This window comes from Podarcis bocagei (genome assembly GCF_964188305.1).
Source record: "Podarcis bocagei genome assembly, chromosome: 7".
Taxonomy (NCBI): Eukaryota; Metazoa; Chordata; class Lepidosauria; order Squamata; family Lacertidae; genus Podarcis; species Podarcis bocagei.
This window is the reverse complement of record NC_138132.1, coordinates 6,647,914-6,670,171: the sequence shown is the minus strand read 5'-3', so window position 1 is coordinate 6,670,171 and position 22,258 is coordinate 6,647,914. Positions and strand designations below refer to the sequence as shown.

At 47.2% G+C, this 22,258-nt stretch overlaps 1 protein-coding gene and 1 long non-coding RNA gene across 2 annotated transcripts in view; one reads left to right on the top strand and one right to left on the bottom strand.

The window, feature by feature from the left end:
* The window catches only part of RASGRP4 (RAS guanyl releasing protein 4), a 45,857-nt gene that overhangs the window by 10,599 nt on the left and 13,000 nt on the right, over positions 1-22,258 (top strand). Inside the window, exons 3-11 of the mRNA XM_081200809.1 lie at positions 1,785-1,885; positions 8,056-8,123; positions 8,232-8,363; positions 9,932-10,085; positions 15,801-15,974; positions 16,699-16,815; positions 18,352-18,627; positions 21,121-21,201; positions 21,974-22,078. Of these exons, the coding sequence (XP_081056935.1) occupies positions 1,785-1,885; positions 8,056-8,123; positions 8,232-8,363; positions 9,932-10,085; positions 15,801-15,974; positions 16,699-16,815; positions 18,352-18,627; positions 21,121-21,201; positions 21,974-22,078 (1,208 nt within the window). The remainder of the gene's footprint in view (positions 1-1,784; positions 1,886-8,055; positions 8,124-8,231; positions 8,364-9,931; positions 10,086-15,800; positions 15,975-16,698; positions 16,816-18,351; positions 18,628-21,120; positions 21,202-21,973; positions 22,079-22,258) is intronic.
* LOC308590681 lies at positions 123-15,162 on the bottom strand. The gene is made up of 2 exons (XR_014009870.1): positions 14,771-15,162; positions 123-1,492 (listed from the first exon to the last, which is right to left on the bottom strand). It is a non-coding gene; the product is annotated as an uncharacterized lncRNA (long non-coding RNA).

Sequence of the window (22,258 nt, the reverse complement as noted above, 5' to 3'; positions counted from 1 at the left end):
TTTGCATGAACCCCAACAGCCAAAGACTCCAGGGTGCCAGTGTTTACCCCCAGGGATTGGTTTCCTTGCAAATATACTGTGATATTTGTAGCATACATGATTTTATTTACACACACACACACACACACACACACACACACATATATACACACACACACAACCTGCTCATAGGATGGAGGGGCTCGCGGCATTAACACTCCAACAGGATTTGCCTCCCCGTCAAAGGTTTCGGGTCAAGACTGTTAACGGAGAAATCTGAGGGCTCCCTTGGACAAAAAACAAGGACACCAGCCAGGAATACCAGAGCAAAACAGCAGCCAGTTGGCTTGGTCTTTATTGAAGACTGTCGCGACAGGACTCCCACCTGCCACCAGGTGGAACAAGATGGAAGCCCCGAACAAAAGAGCCCCCAAACTTTTATTAGCTTCTAATCCCCATGTTACACCCCCCAAAACTACATCACTCATACATCACAGTTACATCATGAAAGGGGAGGTCTGGTGGCCGTAATCTGAGCATCCTGGACCCTGCCCCATGGTTCTCCTTGCCCTCCACCAAATACCCATCAAGTGTAGCAAAAGAGATATTTATATTTCCCTGTTTCCCAGCCAAGTTAATCACACCCTTTGGTCTTCATCTGGGTTTGTTACTTCTGGAATGGCTACCTGTCTGGCACTCAGGTATCCGGATGCCAGGAATTATCACTCAGGCAGAGGGGCTGCTGAGCAGCTGAGCTCACAGGTCTATATGAATTTCTGAAGTTTTCCCAGTGAGCCAGTACATAGATCCATTTATCAGTGAATTCTTACATTTGGTATCGTGCAGCAAAGGCCCTTTGAATAGGCAGGAAGAAACTGTGAAGAAGTGTTTCGTGGAGACAAATCACAAAAGTCACAAAAGCGATTGTGCTGATTTTTGGTAATGGGCTGCATGTGCATGATATCTGCTGGAGGGACAACCCCCCCCCCCAACCTATACATAAATTCCTGCAACAAGACATGCTTCTGTTTCTCCAGCACCAGCCAAAACTCACTCTCACACAGCTCCCCCCCCCCTTGTTTGGCCTTCCTCTAGAGTCTAGGATGCTGTGGCATCTAGCCAGGTGAGGTGGGGAAAGGCCAACCCACCTGTCTCTACGGCAACAAGCCAGCCTCTTTGGACATGTAAATGGCAGTACTTAGCTGGCCAGCAAAGGCCATTATCTTGCAAAGGAACTAATAGGACTGGTTCAGTGGGTTTCTTGTTATAGATGCTAGCCTTGTAGTCATAGGGTCACAGGTCTGGATAATACCCACAGGTGAATGAATGAATTTTATTATTACGGTCACAGACCAGTTCTGGCTCACTTACAATATCGGGAAAACCATAAAACACAACAGGAATACATGGCATTGCAATTGGGTATAACAGAGACAATTCAGAGATAGCAGCAGCTGAAAATATATATTAAATCTTGATCACTAAAATATAACCCAAAATTGTCATTTAAAACCTTAATCATTTTGGTAGTACAGCTTGTTCCCTACGTTTTATGGCAGACGCACAGAATTTGGCCACCCTTAGCGGGATCTCTAGATCCTTGTCCTCTTCCAGGAATTTTAGACATTGAAGTTTGGACCCATTTGGAGTATTATCCAGGTACACCACCCAGTGGGGTGAGGTTACTGTATCTTGGGGCGATATCAACCATCCTCCAGATTGACAAACCCCCTTCAATTCCAGTCCTGTTCTTCTCCCCCCTGCCCTCAAATGGGTAAGCCCCACCCTTTTCTCTCCCCTTCTAGATTTGGATGGAAACCTCTGCACCAGCGACTTCATGGTGAACATGACACTGACGGCTCACAGCTGGGTGGTATCGTCTGCAGAGCTAGCCCGCCTCCTCCTCGTTTCATATCCTTTCAGAGGTAGCACTGAGCTGCTTCGGCCACAACGCGAAAACATGCCCTTGTCCGTGCTTCCAGGCCCCCTCATGCTCAGAGGAAAGGGAGCATATCTTGCCACGAGGGAGAAGGTTTCAGGAGTGGGGCACTTTGTACTGTTCTCTGTATCCCCCTGCCCCCTGCTAGCCACTGCCAGAGTCAACAACCTCTGGCAAGGTCAAAGGCAGTGCATTTACTTCTTAACCCGTGAGAGTTCCCTACAAAATCGTCTGATTTACATTGAAGAGATAGCAAGTAGTAGTAGTAGTAGAATCATAGAATCATAGAATCATAGAATCATAGAGTTGGAAGAGACCACAAGGGCCATCGAGTCCAACCCCCTGCCAAGCAGGAAACACCATCAGAGCACTCCTGACATATGGTTGTCAAGCCTCTGCTTAAAGACCTCCAAAGTAGGAGACTCCACCACACTCCTTGGCAGCAAATTCCACTGTCGAACAGCTCTTACTGTCAGGAAGTTCTTCCTAATGTTTAGGTGGAATCTTCTTTCTTGTAGTTTGGATCCATTGCTCCGTGTCCGCTTCTCTGGAGCAGCAGAAAACAACCTTTCTCCCTCCTCTATGTGACATCCTTTTATATATTTGAACATGGCTATCATATCACCCCTTAACCTCCTCTTCTCCAGGCTAAACATGCCCAGCTCCCTTAGCCGTTCCTCATAAGGCATCGTTTCCAGGCCTTTGACCATTTTGGTTGCCCTCCTCTGGACACGTTCCAGTTTGTCAGTGTCCTTCTTGAATTGTGGTGCCCAGAACTGGACACAGTACTCCAGGTGTGGTCTGACCAGAGCAGAATACAGTGGCACTATTACTTCCCTTGATCTAGATGCTATACTCCTATTGATGCAGCCCAGAATTGCATTGGCTTTTTTAGCTGCCGCGTCACACTGTTGGCTCATGTCAAGTTTGTGGTCAACCAAGACTCCTAGATCCTTTTCACATGTACTGCTCTCAAGCCAGGTGTCACCCATCTTGTATTTGTGCCTCTCATTTTTTTTGCCCAAGTGCAATACTTTACATTTCTCCCTGTTAAAATTCATTTTGTTTGTTTTTGCCCAGTTCTCTAATCTGTCAAGGTCGTTTTGAAGTGTGATCCTGTCCTCTGGGGTGTTAGCCACCCCTCCCAGTTTGGTGTCATCTGCAAATTTGATCAGGATGCCCTTGAGTCCATCATCCAAGTCGTTGATAAAGATGTTGAATAAGACCTGGCCCAAGACAGAACCCTGTGGCACCCCACTAGTCACTCTTCTCCAGGATGAAGAGGAACCATTGATGAGCACCCTTTGGGTTCGGTCAGTCAGCCAGTTACAAATCCACTGAGTGGTAGCAGAGTCAAGACCGCATTTTACCAGCTTCTTTACAAGAATATCATGGGGCACCTTGTCAAATGCCTTACTGAAATCAAGGTAGGCTATATCCACTGAGTTCCCTTCATCTACCAGGCTTGTAATTCTGTCAAAAAATGAGATCAGGTTAGTCTGACATGACTTATTTTTCAGAAATCCATGCTGACTATTGGTGATCACAGCATTCCTTTCTAGGTGCTCACAGACTGTTTGCTTAATGATCTGCTCCAGAATCTTCCCTCCTATTGATGTCAGACTGACTGGGCGGTAATTATTTGGGTCCTCTCTTTTCCCCTTTTTGAAAATAGGGACAACAGTTGCCCACCTCCAGTCTGCCGGGACTTCGCCTGTTCTCCAGGAATTCTCAAAGATGACTGCCAGTGGTTCTGAGATCACATCTGCCAGTTCTTTTAATACTCTTGGATGCAGTTCATCTGGCCCTGGAGACTTGAATACATCTAGACTAGCCAAATATTCTTGTACTGTCTCCTTAGTTATTCTGGGCTGTGTTTCCTCTGCTGAATCATTTGCTCCAAATTCTTCAGGTCGGGCATTGTTTTCTTTATCGGAGAAGACTGAGGCAAAGAAGGCATTGAGGAGTTCAGCCCTTTCTGTGTCCCCTGTTTGCATTTCACCATCTTCTCCTCTGAATGACCCCACTGTTTCTTTGTTCTTCCTTTTGCTACGAACATACCCATAAAAGCCTTTTTTGTTGCTTTTAACCTCTCTAGCAAGCCTGAGTTAATTCTGTGCTTTAGCTTTTCTGACTTTGTGTCTACACGTGCTGGCTATTTGTTTGAATTCCTCTTTGGTGGTTTCCCCCCTTTTCCATTTTTTGTACACATCCTTTTTTAATCTTAATTCAGTTAAAAGTTCTTTAGATAGCCACCCTGGCTTCTTTAGGCACCTTCCATGTTTCCATCTCATTGGTATTGCCTGACGTTGTGCTTTTACTATCTCCCTCTTAACAAACTCCCAGCCATCATGAACTCCCTTTCCTTTTAGTATTGCTGTCCATGGGATCTCACCCAGCACTTCCCTAAGTTTTATGAAGTCGGCTTTCTTAAAGTCAAGAAATTGAGTCCTAGTATGCTTGGCTGCTCCTTTCCGCTGTATAGTAAACTTCAGAAGAGCATGATCACTCGCGCCTAATGATCCTTCCACTTCTACCCCACTAAGCAGGTCATCAACATTGGTTAGGACCAGATCTAAAATGGCTGTTCCTCTTGTTGCTTCTCCCACTTTCTGGACAATGAAGTTGTCTGCAAGGCCAGTGAGGAATCTGTTTGACCTTATGCTCTTGGCTGAGTTTGACGTCCAACAAATATCCGGGTAGTTGAAGTCCCCCATTACTACTATCTCCCTTCCTTTTGCATGCTTGGCCATCTGTTCCAGGAAGGCATCATCTATGCCCTCCGTTTGGCTTGGGGATCTATAGTAAACTCCCACAATGAGGTCTCTGTTATTCTTCTCTCCCTTAATTTTGACCCAAATGCTCTCACATTGGCTTTGAGGTTCTAAATCTTGGATCTCTTCACAGGTATACACATCCCTGACATATAACGCCACTCCTCCTCCTTTCTTGTCTGGTCTGTTTCTCTGAAATAGATTGTATCCCCCCATTATTACATTCCAATCGTGGGACTTATCCCACCAGGTTTCAGTGATGCCTATTATGTCATATTTAGTTTGCTGTACCAAGAGCTCAAGCTCATCTTGTTTATTTCCCATGCTTTGCGCATTAGTGTACAGACATTGAAGTCCATTAATCATTCCCCCGTGTCTCTTATTTAAGGATTTTTTCCTCCCACCAGTAGGTCCGCGTGCTGTTTGCTCCATTTGGTCTATGACATTTGGATGATCATCTTCATTAATTGATAGACTCCTACCTTCAGGAGCACTGTCTCCCTCCCCCACATTAGTCAGTTTAAAGCCCTCCTGATGAGGTTTCTGAGATTTTTGGCAAAAACATTCCTCCCAACCGTTGTGAGGTGCAGCCCATCACTTGCCAGAAGTCCATCTTCAAGAAACTGCAGTCCGTGATCTAAGAATCCAAACCGTTCCTGTTTACACCATTTGCGAAGCCAGCTGTTCACTTCCACTATTTTCCCCTCTCTCCCTGGGCCACGTCGTTCAACTGGGAGGACAGACGAGATGACAATTTGTGCATTTAGTTGCTTCAATTTCCTGCCAAGAGCCTCGTAGTCTCTTTTGATCTTCTGGAGGCTATTGCTTGCAGTGTCATTGGTTCCCACATGAACCAAGAGGAAGGGGTATTTGTCAGTGGGTTTTATGATTCCTTGCAGTCGTTCAGTTACATCTTGGATCTTAGCCCCGGGGAGACAGCACACTTCCCGAGACATCTTGTCAGGCCCACAGATCACTGCTTCTGTTCCCCTCAGTAGGGAATCCCCTATCACCACTACACGCCTCCTCTTGGGTTTGGTCGGGGTTCTTCCGTGAGCTGTCCGTTCCAAGGTCGCCTGCACATTCCCTGAGGACTGACTTTGCTGCTCGTCTTCATATACCTGATCGACTGTAATGAGGGAGAGATCCTCAAATGGAGTCTGCTCTTCGTCTTCCATGCTAGGGGAGAGGACCTCAAAGCGATTGTGTATTTCTAAACAATCAGAGTGAACCCTGGGCCTCCTACTTCTTTGAGTCACGTTTCTCCATATATCTGGCTCCTGTGTTGATGAACTAGCCTCCTTCTCAGGGGAGTCCCCTGTCTCCTCCTTGGTGGGGACGGTGTGCTCTGTTGCTTCCAAGAAGAGCTCCAGCTCTCTAATTCTTTGGAGCGTAGCTACACGTTCCTCCAGTTGCTGGACTTTGTCTTTTAAAAGGGCAATCAACATGCAATTGCTGCAGGTGAAGCTGCCTGCAACCTTTGGCAAGATGGCAAACATTGCGCAGGAATCGCAGGCGACTGCAGCTGTTCCCTCCCCTTCCATCTTGAGATCGTGTTGTTGGGGGTGGCTACAGAGGTCCTCCATCATAAAAAGCTTGAAGACAGGACAAATAACTTCGCCCACAAAAAAAAACCTAGGTCTCCCCCAACAAACGTTTGAGACTACCTCCCCTAAATCTAAAAGATGGATATAACTGCGCGCGCCGCTAGGCGCGCGCCGCTGCCCTACAAACTCTGATAAGCTCCTCCCACAGCTAATCCCCTGCCTCAACAGAAACCCTGCCCCCTCTGACCTTTACACAGGGAAAAGAGCTAATCAGCCACAAGAAACACACACACACAAGAAAACCCTTTTTGCTCCTTCTTCAACTGCTGCCCTAGTAATAATAATAATAAAAAAATAAATAAATAAATAAATAAATAAATAAATAAATAAATAAATAAATAAATTATTTTTTTATTTATACCCCGTCCATCTAGCTGGGTTTCCCCAGCCACTCTGGGCAGCTCCCAACAAAATATTAATAATACTGCTGCTACTACTACTACTGTGGGTTAAACCACAGAGCCTAGGGCTTGCCGATCGGAAGGTCGGCGGTTTGATCCCCATGACAGGGTAAGCTCCCGTCGCTCTGTCCCGGCTCCTGCCAACTTAGCAGTTCGAAAGCATGCAGTGCAAGTAGATAAATAGGTACTGCTCCGGCGGGAAGGTAAACGGTGTTTCCGTGCGCTGCTCTGGTTCGCCAGAAGCGGCTTAGTCATGCTGGCCACATGAACCGGAAGCTGTACACCAGCTCCCTTGGCCAATAAAGCAAGATGAGTGCCGCAACCCCAGAGTCATCCGCGACTGAACCTAATGGTCAGGGGTCCCTTTACCTTTACCTTTTACTACTACTATTGCTACTACTATTACTACTAATAATAATAAATGGCTGCATTCAGATGTCTTCTAAAAGTCAGATAGTTGTTTATTTCTTTGACATCTGACGGAAGGGCGTTCAACAAGACAGGTGCCACCACCAAGAAGGCCCTCTGCCTGGTTCCCTGTAAACTCACTTCTTGCAGGGAGGGAACCACCAGAAGGCCCTTGGTGCTGGACCTCAGTGGCGGTGGAGATGCTCCTTCAGGTATACTGGGCCTTTGAGTTTAGGGCTTTAAAGTTTAGGGCTTTAAAGGTCAGCTCCAACACTTTGAATTGTGCTCGGAAACGTACTGGGAGCCAATGTAGGTCTTTCAGGACCGGTGTTATATGGTCTTGGTGGCCACTCCTAGTCACCAGTCTAGCTGCCGCATTCTGGATTAGCTTACAGCTGAAAATCCTGAGCTTAGAGGCAGGACCTAATAATAATAATAATAATAATAACAACAACAACAACAACAACAACAACAATAAATAAATAAATAAATAAATAAATAAATAAATAAATAAATTAGTTGTACCCCGCCCATCTGGCTGGGCTTCCCCAGCCACTCTGGGCGGCTTCCAAAAGAATATTAAAATACTATAATACATCAAACATTAAAAGCTTCCCGAAACAGGGCTGCCTTCTGAATGTCAGGTAGTTGTTTATCTCTTTGACATCTGGTGGGAGGGCGTTCCACAGGGCAGGCGCCACCACCGAGAAGGCCCTCTGCCTGGTTCCCTGTAGTTTTGCTTCTCGCAGGGAGGGAACTGCCAAAAGGCCCTCGGTGCTGGACCTCAGTGTCCGGGCAGAACGATGGGGGTGGAGACACTCCTTCAGGTATACTGGGCCGAGGCTGTTTAGGGCTTTAAAGGTCAGCACCCACACTTTGAATTGTGCTCGGAAACACCCGGCGCCATTGCCCACCAATCTGAGAGGGGTGAAACCTTAACTCAGTTTGCTACCTACCAAGAAGCATCTCAGAAGAAACAGCCAGAGCGCCAGCTGAGGATCTGCCACTTCATCCGGTATAAATTCCCACCCCGTTCCTCCCCTTCGCCCCCAGATCCCGCCTGGGTACCCGTCTCCCTGAGTCTCTTGCAGCTCCAGACTGAACCTCTCCCCTCTGGCTTCAGGTACTGGCTCCTCAACTACCCTGAGGCCTTTCACCTGGACCCACACCTGGAGGAGGCTATCGCGGAGATCTTGGAGGTGGTGAGGAAAGAAGGCCAGGGGGAACACAGTCACCTGCTGAACACCTCTGGCACGTGAGTTCGAGAGATTCTCAAAGCCATGGAAGCGCCTCTCCCTATATTCCCCTATGCATTCCCCTTCTGTATAGAATTTTTGACTAGAGCAGCCCCGGATTGATGCAGGAATACATGAAAAAATATGGTGTTAAAGCAGTTAACAATTGTGAAGTGTGTAAGGACAAAATAAGTAATTATAATTTAACAGTTTTATTTTGTTAAAGCAACTAGAAAAAGATATTATGATGGGAAGATCTCACACAGGTGAAGGGAAGCAGTGGGCAGGAGGGGAGGGTTAGGTTGAATTTGGGAAATAAAATGCCGCATTTTTTGCTCTATAAGACTCACTTTTTCCCTCCTAGAAAGTAAGGGGAAATATGTGTGCGGCTTATGGAGCGAATGCAGGCTGTGCAGCTATCCCAGAAGCCAGAACAGCAAGAGGGATTGCTGCTTTCACTGCGCAGCGATCCCTCTTGCTGTTCTGGCTTCTGAGATTCAGAATATTTTTTTTCTTGTTTTCCTTATCCAAAAACTGGGTGCGTCTTGTGGTCTGGTGCGTCTTATAGAGCGAAAAATATGGTAATATATGAGTGGTAATATAGAGCGAAAAATACGGTAATATATGGGACAGCAAAGGATATACAGTAATAGATTCTTATAGAATAGTAATATATTATAACCACAATAGAAGTTCAAATGGGAAAGTAAATGCAGTGGCGTAGCGTGGGGGGTGCAGGGGGGGCCGGCCGCACCGGGCGCAACATCTGGGGGTTAGGGTTAGGGGGCGCAAATTACTTGCCTTGCCCCGGGTGCTGACAACCCACGCTACGCCACTGAGTAAATGTATTTTTAGTATTTTCATTATTGTAATAGTTATTATTATTTCTTATCGGTAGAAGGCAATGTTAATTTAGGCTTCTTCATTTTGCTGTCAGTATAATTTTCTTAAGTCAATAAAAAAAAGAAAGGAAGTGCATCTCCCATCCTGCCCTGCCCCTCGTTGTTTTTTTTAAGAATCTCCTCCCATCCCAGAACAGCCAATGGACCCCAGCAGTCCATTTTCCCAATCTCCCGCTCCCTCCTGTCTTCCACATCTCCACTGTGAGTAATTTACCACGCTCCTCAGACCAATCTGCGTTTCCAGTCAAGGGTTCAGCTAAGCATGAACGCGGGTGGCGCTGTGGTCCAAACCACCGAGCCTCTTGGGCTTGCCAGTCGCAAGGTCGGCAGTTCGAATCCCCACGACGGGGTGAGCTCCCGTCGCTCTGTCCCTGCTCCTGCCAGCCTGGCAGTTCGAAAGCACACCAGGGCAAGTAGATCAATAGGTACCACTGCAGCAGGAAGGTAAACGGCATTTCCGTGCGCTCTGGTTTCCGTCACGGTGTTCCGTTGTGCCAGTCATGACCTGGAAAAGCTACCTGTGGACAAACGCCGGCTCCTTCGGCCTGAAAGTGGAGATGAGTTCTGCACCCCATGATCAAATTCTACTAGATTTAACTTTCCAGGGGTCCTTTACCTTTACTACCTCTAAGCATGCAAAGTATTCAGCATCTAACTTGGAGATCTGGCCTTGCTTCCTTCTCCAGGATGACCCGGACGTGGACCCGATCCCTCAGCTGCCAAAGCAGCCCCGGCTGCGGCAAGAAGAGGAAAGTGTCCCTGCTTTTTGATCACCTTGACGCAGGAGAGTTGGCCAACCACCTCAGTTACCTGGAGTTCAAGGCATTCTGCCGTCTCTCGGTAGGGATCAGCCAACACACAGGTTCTGCAATGGTGGAGATTAGAAATTCAGTCAGTTTTACAGCATATAGCCAAAGGCTGCCACAAAGTACACAGAATCATTCAACAATTAAAAGAAAGCATACTGGATTAATAGGGACGCAGGTGGCGCTGTGGGTTAAACCACAGAGCCTAGGACTTGCTGATCAGAAGGTCGGCGGTTCGAATCCCCGTGACGGGGTGAGCTTCCATTGCTCAGTCCCTGCTCCTGCCAACCTAGCAGTTTGAAAGCACGTCAAAGTGCAAGTAGATAAATAGGTACCGCTCTGGCGGGAAGGCAAACGGTGTTTCAGTGCGCTGCTCTGGTTCGCCAGAAGCGGTTTAGTCCTGCTGACCACATGACCCAGAAGCTGTACGCCGGCTCCCTCGGCCAATAAAGCAAGAAGAGCACCGCAACCCCAGAGTCGGTCACGACTGGACCTAATGGTCAGGGGTCCCTTTACCTTTACCTTATACTGGATTAATACAAAAAACTTAAAACATTTATATTATCAAGACATTACCTACTCTAAACAGAGCTATAAAAGTACCTTAATATACAAGTTAAGACATTAAACAATAAAAATTATAAGCTAAAATTATCACATGGCCACCTGATATATTAAAAAATGTTAATTAATACAATGTGCAATTATATACGGAGTTTGGTGATAAAGATAGAATATAGCTTGATGTAGACAGGGTCAAATAAATTCATCTCCTTCAAAGTTGGTGGCTACCTTGGCTATATAATTTGCTCTAATGTTCCTAGCAGCAGTTGCAAAGAGTGCTACACGCCAAGTCACATACTTATCTGTGTCTGCAAGGAGATATAAAATCATGTCAGAGGGGTGCTGGCCAGGAGACCTTGTCATTACAGGTGCTAAAAATCTGGTTTAGAGTTCAACAGATAGACAACACTAGGCTACCCCCCAAAAAATGCCTGATTGAGCTCTCAAATGGATTACCTCTTAAAAACTGGGTACATCACGCTGCCCAACTGATGGGCAAATATGACCTCTCAGTGACCGAGATCAAAGAATTTCCCTTATATTCCCAGATTAGAAATTGTTGCAGAGATGGGTCGTGTCAAGGGCTGGAGGAGGAATGGTGCCCCCCCCTCTCCTGAACCTTCCCAAGAACAGAAGGGACAGTATAGACTTAGAACAGCGGTTTGCAGAAGGTCATAGTTCAGAGGCTGCAGAGGGGAGAAGCTGGGAAATATTGGGAGAGGAAGAAGAAGAAACCCCAGGGGAGAGACAGCTGACAGATCCGGTGTCTTTGGAAAGCATTCCTGACCCCTCCCCCTCCCAGGACCAGGTGGGCATTGAGAGTAGGAGAACAGAAGGCTCAGAGGCAGAAAGCTGAGATCAGCCATCGCAAGGGTGACGTACAATAGGCGAGACGGAGGGGGTTGGACTTTATTCTGAGCAACGCCATTATTTTAGGGAGGCTGCCTTTCTTTGTCTCTCTCTGTGATCTATGGAATAAATTACCTGGTAAGAACTCCTCTTGTTTATCTGTTTACTGGCTGCCACCGGGGGAGGGATCAGATTCCCAGGAGCCTGACAGGCAGCTGCATAGACCTTTAGAAAGAGCCTTCGCCTTCCCCAAGCAGCTGCCCTCCAGATATTGTGGACTCCCGTCGCCCCCAACCCTGGGACCAGTAGGGTAGTAGCAGATGCAGAGGTGCAGGGTCCCCCTTCAAAATAGTCACACAGCCATACCTCCTCCTAAGATGAAACACTAATTTCGCTTCTCGCAGGGAGGGAACCGCCAGAAGGCCCTCAGGGCAACTACATCATTCTGCCTGGACACTGAGGTCAAGCTCCGAGGGCCTTCTGGCGGTTCCCTAGCTGCGAGAAGCCAAGTTACAGGGAACCAGGCAGAGGGCCTTCTCGGTGGTGGCACCCGCCCTGTGGAACACCCTCCCACCAGATGTCAAAGAGAAAAATAACTACCAAACTTTTAGAAGACATCTGAAGGCAGCCCTGTTTAGGCAAGCTTTTAATGTTTAATAGGTTATTGTATTTTAGTGTTCTCTTGGAAGCTGCCCAGAGTGGCTGGGGAAACCCAGCCAGATGGGCAGGGTGTAAATAATAAATTATTATTATTATTATTATTATTATTAGTATTATTACAATGATCAGTGCAGATCACCATGAGTTAAGTGCCCTTAAGAAACTACAGCTCCCAGAATCCTTTGGCAGCAGCCACGACTCTTTAAAGTGGTATCACAGTGCTTTAAATGCAACGTGTGAATGTGGCTGTACGGCTGTCTTTATACAGTCATACCTCGGGTTACAGATGCTTCAGGTTGTGTTTTTTCGGGTTGCAGACCGCCAAAACCCGGAAGTACTGGAACGGGTTAGTTCCGGGTTTCGGTGGTCGCACATGCGCAGAAGCGCTGAATTGCAACCCAAGCGTGCGCAGACGTGGGTTGCGAACGTGCATCCTGCACGGATCACGTATTGTCAACTGTATTGGTCCACTGTATTGGCAACTGCAGGCAGCCAGGGCTGTTAAAACAGAAATTAAAATGCTACAGTGGATGTTTCAGTGAAGTTTCCTTCCTCCACCCACCCCTGTACATCCTTGCTTGGTCACCTTTCTGTTAGTGGCCTTTTGGGGTTTCTGCAACAGAGATCCCACACCAAATTACACATCTCCGATTGCAGCGAAGTCAAACCTCGTGAAATGGCCGTCCCCGTCACTCCCCTCTGTCCCAGGCTCCTCTGCAAAGGCATTGAACACCTGATGGGCTGTGCTTTGCTCACATGCAGACAGACGCGTAGAGATCTCCAGCAAGAGATTGTGCGAGATCAGACCAGAAGCTGGGGCTTGCCTTACTCTAATCTTTCTACCTCTTTGGGTGTTGGGGGTTGAATTCCGCCACTGGTCTGGGGGAAGATAAAATCATGACATATTTCTTTGTTCCGTTTCTGCCGCCATCCCTCCTCCCAAATGGAACCCAGGGTGGCAGACGTATCCCTAGCATGGAAAAAACACACCCACATTTTAAAAAGCATTCTAAAACATTTTCCTAAACAGTTACTTTAAGGTTGCATTTGCAGAATCAGGTGGTCTCCTGGTGCATTTAGAATTTCAGTCCTACCCTTCAAAGGAGGCCGGTACTTCTTTCATGGCGCCAGGTGACTTTTCTTGATGGCTATGGTCAACCTCAACTGTTAAGGCAGCAGGTCATGCTTGTGTAAAAGATCTACACTGGCTTCCAGCATGTTTCTGAGCACAATTTTAAAGTGCTGGTGTTGACCTTTAAAGCCCTAAGCGGCCTCGGCCCAGTATACCTGAAGGAGCATCTCCACCCCTATTGTTCAGCCTGGACACTGAGGTCCAGCTCCGAAGGCCTTCTGGCAGTTCCCTCCCTAAGAGAAGTGAGGTTACAGGTAACCAGGCAGAGGGTCTTCTTGGTGGTGGCGCCCGCCCTGTGGAACGCCCTCCTGTCAGATGTCAAGGAAATAAACAACTACAGTGGTACCTCGGGGTTACAGACGCTTCAGGTTACAGACTCCGCTAACCCAGAAATAGTACCTCAGGTTAAGAACTTTGCTTCAGGATGAGAACAGAAATTGCGCAGCGGCAGTGGGAGGCCCCATTAGCTAAAGTGGTACCTCAGGTTAAGAACAGTTTCAGGTTAAGAACAGACCTCTGGAACAAATTAAGTTCTTAACCCGAGGTACCAATGTATCTCACTTTTAAAAGGCATAAGAAGGCAGGGAGGTTTTTAATGTTTGATGTTTTACTGTGGTTTTATAATTTGTTGGAAGCTGCCCAGAGTGGCTGGGGCAATTTAGTCAGATGGGCAGCATAAATAATAATAGTAATAATAATAATAATAATAATAATAATAATAATAATAATAATAATAATAATAATAATAATTACCACAAATATAATTTCCCCAGATGATCTCATTGATCTCACATATCTCTAAGGAGGGAATTGTGGTCTGTAGATCTAATCCGTTCCCAGAAGTGGGATTTGAGGGCGCTGCTCTCAGGTCCCTGCAGTTAGGAAAGCTGTCTGGTCGAGGGTCTCGTACAGAGAGGCCACCAACCCAGGTGCGTTAGGAAGAGAAGCTGCAGGAGCTAGTACCCCCCCCCCTTGAAACCCCTAAGAGGGTCTGCCCTGTGGCAGATCGCTAACAACGTGCTTCTGAGAAGACATCTCTTTCCCCCACTTGATTTCGCTTACCGGGGAAAACCAAAGGAAGTACATCATGTATCATTAGCTAAGAGAATTCGCTACCCACAAGATGTAGCGATGGCTTATTAGACAAATTCGCAGAAGCCTCTGAGACGGTCTATCTCACAGGGTGGTGTGGCCATCCCCTTTGCATCCCTTTTTGCCTAATTCCCCGATGCGCCACTGATGAAAAGGGATCCCTGCATTTAGACGAGAGATGGGGAGAATTTGCCTGAGTTCTCATTTGAAGGCAAACCAAACCACAAACTTGACATGACCACAAACTTGACATGAGCCAACAGTGTGACGCGGCAGCTAAAAAAGCCAATGCAATTCTGGGCTGCATCAATAGGAGTATAGCATCTAGATCAAGGGAAGTAATAGTGCCACTGTATTCTGCTCTGGTCAGACCTCACCTGGAGTACTGTGTCCAGTTCTGGGCACCACAGTTCAAGAAGGACACTGACAAACTGGAACGTGTCCAGAGGAGGGCAACCAAAATGGTCAAAGGCCTGGAAACGATGCCTTATGAGGAACGGCTAAGGGAGCTGGGCATGTTTAGCCTGGAGAAGAGGAGGTTAAGGGGTGATATGATAGCCATGTTCAAATATATGAAAGGATGTCACATAGAGGAGGGAGAAAGGTTGTTTTCTGCTGCTCCAGAGAAGCGGACACGGAGCAATGGATCCAAACTACAAGAAAGAAGATTCCACCTAAACATTAGGAAGAACTTCCTGACAGTAAGAGCTGTTTGACAGTGGAATTTGCTGCCAAGGAGTGTGGTGGAGTCTCCTACTTTGGAGGTTTTTAAGCAGAGGCTTGACAACCATATGTCAGGAGTGCTCTGATGGTGTTTCCTGCTTGGCAGGGGGTTGGACTCAATGGCCCTTGAGGTCTCTTCCAACTCTAGGATTCTATGATTCTATGATTCAAACAGAGGAAGAAATTTCTGGCAGTAAGAGCAGTCTGAAAGTGGACCCGATTCCCTCGGGAGGTGGTGGACTCCCCTTCCTTGAAGGCTGGACGGCTACCTGCCATGGATGCTTTGGGGAGATTCCTGCATTGCAAGAGGTTAGACTAGATGACCCTTGGGAGCACCTTTCTTTTGCAATTTGTGCTTCTCTGAATTTCTGCAGTCAAGTAACACGTACAGCAATGCATAGACTCCATTTAGGGTTAAGCATCCCTAAAAATGCTCTGAAATAATGAATTATTTTAGGAAAATCACGCGGGGAAAATGCACACATTTTTTTAGGCGCTATTGCATGCAAACATTTGCACATTAGATCTTCACGCTAAAATGCTGGTGAGTTTTCGGCATTTAAAAAAGAAATGTCAAACTGATGTGAAAATGCAGAGAACTGAAGACTGGAAAATCGGGGCACAGAACAGATTTGGCCATTCCTAATTTAGATAGACAATTTTTCTTCTAGTAAGATTTTATTTATTATTATTTTTAAAAAATCTTTCTCCCTGTTATGTGTTGGGCAGTACTTGGATTTCCAGAATTACGTGCTGCGGGGGTCAGTGCGGGGCAGTCCAGCCCTGGAGCGGGCCATCGCCTTGTGCAACAGCATCTCCCAGTGGGTGCAAGTTATGGTCCTCAACCGACCCACGCCCCAGCAGAGGGCGGAAGTATTCACCAAATTCATCCGTGTGACTCTGGTAAGCAAATTCGCCGCCTGCTTTGCTGGAAGAAGGGGGTGACAGCAGAAAGGGGGGCTGAAGGAGTGCAAAACCCTGTGCAGAGCTCACGTTCCTTATGCTGTGCATCGGAGGAGACCATCTCTACCCATGTACTTGCTGGCTAGAGGAGAGAGTTCCTCTGAGCATGTTCAGAGCACAGCCTCCCTCTGCGATCATCGCAGCGAGTGATCCAACGTGGCTTAGTTTTAAAGGTAAAGTGACCCCTGACCATTAGGTCCAGTCGTGGCCGACTCTGGGGTTGCGGCGCTCATCTCGCTTTATTGGCCGAGGGAGCTGGCGTACAGCTTCCGGGTCATGGGGCCAGCTTGACTAAGCCGCTTCTGGCGAACCAGAGCAGCGCACAAAAATGCCATTTACCTTCCTGCCAGAGTGGTACCTATTTATCTACTTGCACTTTGATGTGCTTTCAAACTGCTAGGTTGGCAGGAGCAGGGACCGAGCTACGGGAGCTCACCCCGTCACAGGGATTTGAACCACTGACCTTCTGATCGGCAAGTCCTAGGCTCTGTGGTTTAACCCACAGCGCCACCCATGTCCCTGGGAGAGTTTTAAATCCTGACAAATGAAGGTTGGGGGACGAGGAGATGTGCGTTTGTATTTTTAAAAGATGGCTCCCATGACATGCTGGTGATTCTTCCTGCCCCTCTTCTCACCCCTCTGTTTTTTCCTCCGCTACTTGCAGAAGTTAAGACAACTGCAGAACTTCAGCACCCTCATGGCCATTGTGGGGGGGCTGTGTCACAGCGCCATTGCCCGCCTCAAAGACACCCACGCGCTTCTGCCTTCTGAGATCACTAAGGTATGAACTTTGTTGGGGGTGTGTGGAGAAGAGAGGGAATAATTTAGCCTTGGGAACAGGAGTGGGGAGGTATGTTAGAGAGGGAGTCAGGCGCTGTTTCCTTCCAAGTGTGGAAGCCCTTGGGTTCGGCAGCCAAAATAGCACTTTCAAAATCTACCAGAAGAGGCAGGAGGAAATGGGAGCAGTTCTCTCAGCAGGGGCCGGCTCTACCATTAGGCAGAGCAAAGTGTCCACCTCTGGCAGCACAAGGGAAGAAGAGTGCCGCACTGGCCCAAGGTGTTTTGCTGCCCGAGGCGAAGCAGCGAATGGTGTGTTATCCACCCCCACAGCCCAGTTATTTTGTCACACGCGGCAGGAAATTCCGAAAACACCTCTTCCCTTCTCTGACACTGAAATAAAAGAATTGCAAACTAAACGTCCACTAGATAATTGAAAAATGTTCACACCAAACGTTTTAAGCACCCTGAAACCACTTTTAACAGACATGGCTTCTCCACAAAGAGTCCTGGGGACTATAGTTTGTTTAGGGTGCTGAGAGTTGATGAGTGTTCCCAGGACTCTTTTGGGTGAAGCCACGACAGGTAAAGTGGTATTGTAGCTCTTTAAAGGTATGGCGTGGTTGTGGCCTATTTGCTTTCCTTTCGTGTTACCCGAAATCTTCTGCCTGGCGTGGCTGCCTGTGCTGGCCCCGGGGTGGGGGGTTACCGTGAGGCATGGTCAGAGTCCGGTCCTGGGTCGAGGGTCTGGAGTCTGTCCACCAAGAGTGAAGCGGGGTCCAAAGCAAGAAGCAGGGCATGGTCGGGAACTCCGGAAGAACAGGTCTGGGTTCTGGCAGAAACAGGTTTCCAACGACGTTGCTCCCGCAACCTGGGACCGGGCTGACTGGCCTTTACCTTCTCTGAGGCCAGGGGCGGTCCCGGCCCACAGGTGACCCGCCTCTCCTGGCCTTAAGGTGAGCACTCCTGAGAGAACCCAGTTCCCTCTGCCTCTCTGCCCTGAGCCTCTGCAGCTCAGGAGAGGCTGGAGGGTTACTGGGCCCAGAGGCAACCTCACCTTCCCCTGACAAGGCTGGGAGAGGAGCACCTGCGGGCAATGGGTCCTCAACCACCTCTGGAGTCCGAGTGGATACATCTGGTGTCTGCTCCTGAGGATCCAGCACAGGTGCAGACCCTTCAGATTCAAGCCCCTGGAGGCGGGGACTCCTGTGCAGGCTGGGACTCCTCAGGTTCAGCTTCTGAATCAGATTCCCTGGCCATCACACTGCCCAATGGTAGGGCTGGCCCCGAGAGAGCAGACAGAGGTGTGTGCCATGAGATCTGCACCTGCTAAGATAGCTGGTTGTCCTCAGGTGTGGTGGCAGGCACATTGCCATTCGTTTTCGTTTCATTGGTTCGTTTCATTGGTTCGTTTTCGTACACTGAATGGTGAAGGCACCATTTTGCCATCCTCCTTGGGTGGAAAAGCCTTTTGGGCTGACCCTGCCCTTACCCTCTGACCACAACATCCTCCTTGATGTTGCTTCCTTCTTGCCCCCAGACGCTGTCCGAGATGACAGTATTGCTCTCCTCGTGTGGCAACTACAGAACGTACCGACGGGTTTATGCCGATTGCGATGGCTTCAAGATTCCCATCGTTGGCGTCCACCTCAAGGACCTGGTGACTTTGCACGAGGCCATGCCCGACCACGTGGATGGCGGGCGGCTCAACTTAAGCAAGCTGCAGAGTTTGTACGAGCCGGCGAGGGAACTCCGGGTTCTGCAACAAGCCAGCCCTCCGTTCGAAGCCAACAAAGATCTGGTGCACCTGCTCACGGTAAGAAACGGATAACCTAAGTCGTGAGGAGGAGGAAATAGAAACTGTGGGGTTGGGCACATATGTACGTGTGTGCCAGACGTCCAGGGATGCTCGCGCAGTCCCCGCTAGGATGGGACAAAATGCCCCCCGCCGTAGCTAATGCAGCCACCGACTTGAATGGATCGGGTTGCATCCACCCTATGCATTTAAAGCACTCTTGTGCCTCTTTAACAGTCGTGGCTTCCCCCAGAGAATCCTGGGAGCTGTAGTTTAAGGGTGCTGAGAGTTGTTAGGAGACGCTGCTAATTCCCCCCACCCTGAGCTATAATTCCCAAAGCGGTTCCACAATCAATCCCTATTTCCTTTTTATATATATAATATTTTTATTAGTTTTTTTAACGTATCATTTCCAACATTCATATAACATAATTTATTATCTTATACAATGTTTTTGACTTCCGTCAGCTCCTCTGGTGATTTCCCGTTTTTATCACTTATTCCGCATTTCCTAATTTTCCTATCCCTCTTATTTATCATTAACAAATATTTCTCTTCATAGTCTTTTTTGCAATATTTCAAATAACCCTCCTTACAAAACTTACTGCAATCCTACTAGCGCCATCTGTTCATTACAATTACTTTCCAAATAGTTCATATATTTACTCCAGTCTTCTGAGAATCTCTGGTCCTGCAGGTTTCGAATCCTTCCTTTTGGTTTATCTAGCTCTGAATAGTCCATCAGTTTCATCCTCCATTCTTCTTTCGTCGGTAGTTCTTTTTGTTTCCATTTTTCCAATCAATCCCTATTTCGAGGGAACTCCGCGAGGCAGGCTAGACAGCTCAGTACCCTTAAACTACATCTCCCAATATTCTTTTTTTTTTGGCGGGGGGGGGGTTCATTAGCTCAATTGGTTAGAGCGTCGTTCTGATAATGCCAAGGTTGCGGGTTTCATCCCGTTGTGGTAGAATGGGCCACCATGTTGCATCAGTTAGGACGAGAAGGCAGAATGCCACCGTTGCCTAGCAACCGCTGCCGGAGGCAGGAAGTGGTGCGGTTGCCTAGCGGCCTGGCTGCCACGTGGCCCTCGGAGTACGTTCACGTGTGACTCAGTAACCACAACCTCTGGGTTGCCTAGCAGCCATGACTGTGGGGAAATTGAGCCACGCCGCTTGCAGCTGTGGGGCCTAGCAGCAGGCCTCTCCGCGGCCTAGTAAACAAGCTGCCCTCACGTAGCCTCCTCTGGCTCCGCATGCAATTGCGTCGCCTAGCAACCGCCGACTTCTGTGCTGCTTAGCAACTGGACCAGGGAGCAGGGCGTGGGGGGGGGGCATTGGACCTTAAATTGTTTAAATTTTATATCCTGCCCTTCCTTCCAAGGGAGACCCGGAGAGCAAGCGGTGGATCAGTGAAAGCATCCAAAATGGATGCAGACCGGGAAAGATACCTAGTTTAAAAGGCTTGTTGGAAGAAGGAGGGCTTCAGTATTGTTACTGTTACTGTTGTTATTGTTATTTTTTTTTATTATTATTATTATTATTATTATTATTATTATTGTTATTATTGTTATTATTGTTATTATTGTTATTATTGTTATTATTGTTATTATTGTTATTATTATACCGCCCGTCATCCATAGGTCTCAGGGCAGGTCACAGCCTAAAATTACAATATACAAAATGACATTTCAATCAGCGCTGGAAAGACAACAGGGATGAACTAGCCAGTTGCCTGGGCCCAGATGGGATAATAGTTTATTCGGGAACTTCCCTACAAGGAGCAGGTGTAGGGCTGCCATACGTCTGGGATTTCCCAGGCACAGCCGAGATCCGTCTGTCAAAAACGGCATCCGGGCAGATATTTCACTTTAAAATGCCCATATCGGAAGTGTTGTTTCGCTTGCAAATTTCCTCCAAGCAGCTCAGCAACTCAGCCAAATAGCTCAACAACTTTTGTGTCCGGATTTTCACTTTTTGAAACATGGCAACCCTAAGCAGTTGTGCGTGGGGACGTAATGGGGAGTTGTGTCAGAACAGTGGTGCAGCGTACAGGGTACAGGAAGCTGTCTATCCACAAGAAACAGCAAGGATAATAATAATAATAATAATAATAATAATAATAATAATAATAATAATAATAATAATAAAATTTATTTATACCCCGCCCTTCCCGGTTCAGAAAACCAGGCTCAGGGCGGCTAACAACAGATTTAAAACACTTAATTGATGCAACAGAAAAACAGCATAATACATTATAAAACATGAATAACAATAAATTCAGAATTCAAAGATCAATTTAGGGGGGAAATCCATCCAATAAACCTTAGATGATCACCAGGGCTAGCTGGCTAAATTAGTCCTACAGATGAGCCATACAGACTGAATGTGCTTCCCATTCAACACTTGACTTGGGACTCTTGATTGCAGCCGATTCTGGAGGGCAGCCCTTCGCTGCCACTAAGGGTGTGACTTAATGGGAGCATTCCCTTGTATAACTTTCCTTTTCTCTCCCAGCTCTCCCTAGACCTCTACTACACAGATGAGGAGATCTACTCCCTCTCGTACGCCCGTGAGCCAAGAGGTTCCAAATCACTGGTAGGAGGGCAGAGAAGGACCAGGGAGCCAAGGAGTTTTGGGGGAGCCTTGGCTCAATCCCATCTCTCTCTATCTGTCTATATATATATATATACCGTATTTTTTGCTTATAAGACTCACTTTTTCCCTCCTAAAAAGTAAGGGGAAATGTGTGTGCGTCTTATGGAGCGAATGCAGGCTGCGCAGCTATCCCAGAAGCCAGAACAGCAAGAGGGATTGCTGCTTTCACTGCGCAGCGATCCCTCTTGCTGTTCTGGCTTCTGGGATTCAGAATATTTTTTTTTCTTGTTTTCCTCCTCCAAAAACTAAGTGCGTCTTGTGGTCTGGTGCGTCTTATAGAGTGAAAAATAAGGTGTGTGTGTGTGTGGTTTTTATCATTTTCAACAATTATTAAACATACTTTTATACCTTATACATTTTTTTTTACTTCCACCAATCACATCTGAAAATTTCCCAATCTTTTCACTTAATTTACATTTCTTACGTTCGCTATTACATTTAAATGTCATAACTAATGTTTCTCTTCGTTGCAATATTTCATATATTTCTCCTTACAAAACGTCTTGCATAATTTGTTGATTACAGTTGCTCTTCAAATAGTTCGTACATTTCTTCCAATCTTCTGCAAATCTCTGGTCCCGCAGGTTTTGAATCCCTCCCACCATTTTATCCAATTCTGCGTAGTCCATTAATTTTGTCTGCCGTTCTTCTTTCGTCGGTATGGCTCAGTCCCATCTCTCACACTGTGTTTGCCCCCCCTCTCTCTTCACAGCCCCCTACACAGTTCAAGCCCCCCATGGTGGTGGAGTGGGCACCGGGGGTCACTCCCAAGCCTGACCGGATCACCGTCAAGAGGCACGTGCAGCAAATGATTGAGGTAAAAACAACCCAATGGCTACTGGTGTGGTACCCGTTTCTGCTTTTGGCTTTAAATGGCAGTAAAACTGCGGAAACTGCTTCTTTTTCCAATGCTCCCACCAAAAAAAGATTGGAAATATGAGTTAACGGACTATGCCGAAATGATCAACTAACTGGAAACCTTAGAAATTAAGATAAC